At 33.5% G+C, this 6,434-nt stretch overlaps 1 protein-coding gene across 1 annotated transcript; it reads left to right on the top strand.

Moving 5' to 3' along the window:
• Positions 1-4,496: 4,496 nt before the first annotated feature.
• Positions 4,497-6,341, top strand: LOC111367349 (60S ribosomal protein L38-like). Its single transcript, XM_022988166.1, has 3 exons — positions 4,497-4,612; positions 5,671-5,854; positions 6,077-6,341. Exons 1-3 carry the CDS (start codon positions 4,610-4,612, stop codon positions 6,097-6,099), a joined length of 210 nt encoding a protein of 69 aa, XP_022843934.1. The 5' UTR covers positions 4,497-4,609; the 3' UTR covers positions 6,100-6,341.
• Positions 6,342-6,434: the final 93 nt, after the last annotated feature.

The following is a 6,434-nucleotide window of genomic DNA, read 5'->3' as shown; positions in this document are numbered from 1 at the left end:
AAGTTCAGTGACCTTTATATATATAACCATTCTTGAAGGCGCTTAAGATGGATTTTACAGGTGATTTTCACGTAAATCGAGGACCTAATAAATACGCCATCGCAGTTCTATATAAATTATACTGTGTGTATATATTTTCATGCAAGGTTTCTTACACGACAAGGTATCGCGTAGATTTGAGGTCACTCCTAGAAACCTTCAAACTATCGAAGTATTTCATACGTTTCTTCATCCCATTGTCAAATCCTAGAACTCTTTGACCATTGGAAAACCAACCAATTAATCCTATTGTCAACCTTAGGTTGGTCGAAAATGAAACAAAGTGTAAGACGATACGATAGAGCTACATGTATAGAAGAATATTGCACAGAATTTGATCAGACAACACACAACATGGAGTGGGTGGATAATTTTTGGGCATTATTTTATCACCCACCCATCATGTGAGTTATGTGGTGGAATTCTGTACAATCCTTTCTGTACAAAGGGCTTAAACCTAGATGATATGACAATCACAATTGTTATTTTTTGATAAAAGTATGCTACGAGACGATGTACATACCAAAATTACTCTTGAGCAACAAGAACCAGCAAAATCTATCATGGAACCAGTAAATTTTGAAGCAAAACACGATAATTTTAATCTTGAATTTTAGAAATTTTTAGTTAGCTAGAGATAGAGGCAAATTACGCCAACGAGTAGGTTGACCCCTTCAGATTTTCCTCTTTTGCCTTAATCTTGTAATTTATTTTTATATTAATTAACATTAAATCACTTGTCAATTTTATTGCAGTATAAGAATTAAATCTATGATTTTGTACATCGTTTTTTGAAACTTAAAAATTAAGTTATTTATTAGTTAAAAAAGTCCATAATGATGTACAGTTCCTAATCCAAAATTTCAAATATTTAAAATATTTAGTTAAATTTTTTGAAGATTTTTAATTTTCAAACATGTTCGATATTTAAAATTTCGATGTATCCTAGATCAACCCCATTTTAGATTCAAGCTTCTGTGAGGTTGAGCACATTTGATCTCTGTCCTCATTCTATAAAATACATATATTGGCCTCTCGGGACATAACCCAGTAGTGTAAAAAACAAGAGTGAGATAGTTTCAACCTTGTTGGCAACCGCAGTGTGAGAGTTCAATTCTTGAGATATGAAATTGGATTCTTTGTGGATACCGGTGTACAGACAAGCTCTTGTTTTCTGGCTTGTTGTGACACATCTCGTGATTTACCTCCCTCACGATTCTTCAAGGACAGGACGGTGAGAGGCTTCAAAGTTGAGTTTCAACCTTTCATATATTGCATTTTCGCAGCCCCGGTATGGCAGTATCATAATTGTTTTACCGTACTTCTAGTTCTGTGATCAAATTATAAAAATAGTTTGTAATTTCCAATAACTTCGAGATTTGAGAAGCGCTGATAGCAGAGTAATTTATAATAGTTGGATACATAGAAAAAACCACTGTAATTAATGAATGATCGACAAATAACTACAAAAAAGGGACCTTCTACTTCAAATCAAGTTTGTGTCCAGTCATTTCTATCAAGGTATAAACAAATAGAGAGGTATTGTTTTCAGTTGATTATTCCTATTAAAATTTTGACACTTATCAATCTCAAGTCCCAATTGAATTGTATTAGGTATTTATCGAGTTATAATCAAAGTCAAAATAAATAAAAATTGGTAGTACAATTCTTGAAAGAGTTGAAAATGTCAAAGATATCCAATAAGATCAAATATGATCGAGGAAATACAATTAGTAATCTAAAAGGTATTAAAGAGTTGCACAAATTCTGCTCCAAATTCTCATTTGCAACTTGCAATACATTTTTCACACTGAAAACTTTGGAATTTGGACAAGCTGACTTCTAAAAGAATTGTAGGATATTGAGTTAGCTTTTCAACGCATTTTTAATTACTTTAATCGACGTTGGAAAAGAAAATTATAATAAAAATAATGACAGTTGCTCAACCCTCGCTCACCTGTCGTTGGCTTGGCGCTCGAGCGACGAGTCAACGTTCAGAAATCTGTTCTCCTTCAAACACTTGGTTTTTCAATTCTTTTTTCATCCCAAACACTATCCATTATAAATATATACCCTTATGGGACGTTCAAAAGTATGTTGAATCAGATTTATTTCATAGATATCAATTCTTTGATGATCCAAAACATTCATTGATTCCAAGATTCAACCGCCACATATTATTTGAGTCATAACTTTTTCCAAAACATATTTTGTTAATTAAGTCATATTGTTTCGTATTAAACAATACAATCAAAACACAAAAGGTCATTTGAACAAGCACCAAACCACGTAATCCGCCCAAAATAAATCGATACCAGGGATTAGGAGTTGTTGCAGAAGCACAAATTCAGAAGGACTAAGGTGACGTACCAAGAGTTGTGATCTATCATCAAGAGCACGCAGTCCAAGAGGGCTAAGATATAAACCAGAGTCGAAATTTATTTTGACAGAGCACACCTCTAGTAGGATTAAGGGAGATCGCGGGAATTGAGGTCAGGAGTTCTACAGAGTAGACGGGTTTGATCAATGCGGTAAGTTTGCTTCGAATTATAGTAGATTAACAAAGTGCTCGAAGTTTTTACCTAGTTGGAATTTCTCTTTGATCATATCAATGTCATTTACAACTTTCTATTTATAACTTGTGTATTCAAATTTAAGATGGATTGACTTGTTTGATTTAATCATCTAGAAAAAATTAAACAGTGACTTGTTTCTTTTAATCGTGTAAATTCCGGATCTAAATAAATAAATATTCAGCTAATTAGAACTTTCAGTTTTTCATTTGATTATTCCTATTAAAATTTTGACGCCTTTCAATCTCAAATAGTAAATAATAATACGTCATTTCAAAGACAAGGTCACAATGTGTGGTTCTTGCCATTTAGCCCCAGTTTGATTTTGCTTAAAATAAAAAATTTGAGTAGATTTTAAAAATTCAAAAAAATTGTAATTGAAATGCCTATAAAAGTTATGATGAGCCTCATGAAATATGTGGTTAAAAAATGAGTTTGTCAAAAAATAATTTAAAAATAGGAACCAAACATGGACTTAGTATTACAAGAAGCATTGACGGGCAATATACGAATTGAAAGGCTAATAAAAGTTATGATGAGCCTCATGAAATGTGTAGTTGAAAATGAATTTGCCAAAAAATAATTTAAAAGTAGGAACCAAACAGGGACTTAATATTACGAGAAGTATTGATGGGTAGTATATGAATGAACGTGAATCCAAAAAATTTATAGTAATGTGGAACAGTAGAAGTAACAATACTTGAAAACGAATTGAGCTCAACTCTTTTCCTCAGTTGTTTGGTTTATAAACTCTAATTACAAATTAAGTATGTATAGTCTAAGTTTAGTATAATTTACTATATAACGTTATTATGCAAGTTTTAAGAGTTTATTTCCTTAAACAAGCCAAAAGCTTCAGATCCACTTCAGCAACTTGCAGCATATTTATATAAATAAAATAAAAAATGGTTGAACTCCAGCCTTGAGGGCCCCAATCGTCCCGTCCCTGAAATATTGTGAGGGAGGTAAGGTAAATTGCGGGATGTGTCCCAACAGGTCAGAGAACAAGAGTTTGCCCGTATATTGGTGCCCACAAAGAGTCAAATTCCATATTTCAGGAATCAAACCCTCACATTGCGACTGCCAGCAAGGTTGAGACTACCTCACTCCTGTTCTTTGCACCACTGAAATATGCCTCCGAAGGCAATTTGGAGCATATTTATTCATACAAAATTGGGGATTGCTTATTGGAAATGCATAATTAATCGTCAAGTAATATACCCCAATTGAGCTTGTGTTTACACCTTAATAAAATAATATAACGAACGCCAACCAAGGAGCTAATACCTTAAAGTGCTCCGCTTCACTTTGAGAATTTTTGTATCTTAAGTACTACTCACCCCACCCAATCACATTCTTTTTCAACTTTATAAGCATTTTTAAACCTTCTCGTAAGCAATAGGTAGAGCCGACTCGATCTTATAAATGAAAAATAGTTCTCCCATCATATGAATTCAATTTTTTTTTTCAGTAGGTAGAGCCGACTCGATCTTATTGAATTCATTTCATCCAGAAAACGCCACAGGAGGTTTTCAATGTTCGTATCAATATTTCAGTCTTCAATATCGAACTTTTTATTATCATTAATTTATTATAGCTGAATGTAAATAATAAAAATGAAATTCATGTAATAGACTAATATATTTTTCTTCTAATTACTAAAAAAAAAGTTACTTTTCTTTATTCAATAAAACATAAACATTAATTGACCACGCATTTATAATCACACATTTCAAGAAATCCGTACTATTTGTCCTAAAAAGTAATTTTACGCAAACACACACTTAGAAACAAAAGAAATTGGATGATGAAAATAAAACTCCAATACGAAGAGAAATTTCCGATCACAAAATATATCTGTGGGCTGAGATTCCTACCAGACCATATCAATTCAGGCCCAATGTACAGCCCACTACAAACACTATATAAAATGCTCTATTCGAAGGAATTAGGGTTTTGAAAGCTGCCTCCTCTTCTGCTCGGCATCGATTTCCAAAATGGTACTCCGTCTCTCTCACTCTTTCATATTGAATGCTGGACACATGTTGTGGTAGTTTGTGTTAATGTGATATGAAAATCTCTGGATTTGACTATATTTGATGAAGATTTTACGGATGCCATTTTTTAATGGGTTGTTTTTTACGGACCTGTTTAATTTCTGGGTTTTAGATAACAAGAGATGGGATTTTTGTAGCCTTTTCTTTTCATGTAATTGAATTGTTCTTTATGAGTCTCATGGTACCAATAGTGCGCTTTTATACTTGAGGAGACTAATTTGTAAAAATGTGGTACTAAGGATCTGTTAAGAGCTGGAAACTTGTTCAGGTTTTTGGGTAAAATTTCAAAACAATGTAGATCTCAGTTTCTATCCCTACCATAGTACAGCTTGTAGTTTTAAAATGAACCTAACAAATGGGGTATTAAATCAAGATAAGAAATGACATGGGTTTCGGATTTGGTGCAAGACTAAGACCAATCAGTATAGCATAAATTAGGAAGGTAAAATACAAAGAATGCCAAGCTTTTGTTTTCTCTCAAAGGTGAATATACATTCACAACCTGCATCTATTTTGTTTTGTTTCGGTAGACATGGGAAGATGTGTAGTTTCATATTTCATTTGCTTCTGATTCCTATTGATTAATAAGCTACAAATCAAAAATGGAATTTCTGAAAGCCCCTAGATTGGTACCTTAAATGCCACTCTCCCACTCGGTCACATGACTCACATAATGGGTATCTATATTCTTCAAAGTTGTGGTTTCTAACTCAATTTATTAAGTTGGGTTCTCCTACAAACTTGTCTCGTTTCACCTTTTCTCCCTATTTGAAACAAACCTGTTATCAATGTAAATGAGCAATTGAAAGCTAAAAAATTGTTTGCAATCAGGAAAGTGCTACCATGTATTATTTGCTATTTGTGCCTGTTTTGGTTTCACACATGTTTGTTCTGGTTTCTGCTCAATTCTGATCTATTGTTCTGAAGTAATAGAAACTCATAATCGAGGATTACCTTTTTGCGTCTGTTTTAATAACTTGCTCGTTTTTTATGATCCTCAGCCTAAGCAGATTCACGAGATTAAGGACTTCCTTCTCACTGCCAGAAGGAAGGATGCACGTTCTGTAAAGATCAAGAGGAGCAAGGATGTTGTGAAGTTCAAGGTTCGGTGCTCTAAGTACCTTTACACTCTTTGCGTCTCTGATCCTGAGAAGGCTGACAAATTGAAGCAATCCCTTCCTCCAGGTCTGTTGTTTCATAAACCAAACCTCATTTCCATCCTTGATTCAACCGATTATATACTAGTAATAATGTACATAAAATCATTGCTCGATAGATGTTCTTGTATTCTTTCAATAGCATGTTGAGATTATACGGAAGTTTGATTTGTACATATACTAGTTTCTTCTGTATTTTCCAATCTAATTGATTGTTACTGATGCACGTAATATTTGATTTATTTTTCAGGTTTGAGCGTGCAAGACCTGTGAGCTACTGAGTTGAAATGTGCCGTCTGAAGAGCATTATTGGAGAAATATTTTTGATATTTTGAAAGACTTGTTATTAACGTGTTGTGTGTTTTAAGATTTCTTGATTCGAATGGGAACTTGGCAATTTTGATTGAGAGATTGCAATTGATATATACAGGCTTTTGATATGGGGAGAGGGCTGCCGCTCTCTCATGCATATCTTGTGAAGAATGCTATTATTTATTGCCGGGGAGCTTAGTTTACTATGGTACATTATCATTTGAATTGATTCAACATTGTAGAGCAAATGCATATCCTCACCTCATAATGTCACAGTTTAAAAAGAATCGCCTGCC

This window comes from Olea europaea, chromosome 18 (genome assembly GCF_002742605.1).
Source record: "Olea europaea var. sylvestris chromosome 18, O_europaea_v1, whole genome shotgun sequence".
Lineage (NCBI taxonomy): Eukaryota > Viridiplantae > Streptophyta > Magnoliopsida > Lamiales > Oleaceae > Olea > Olea europaea.
This window is presented reverse-complemented; position numbering and strand designations above follow the sequence as displayed.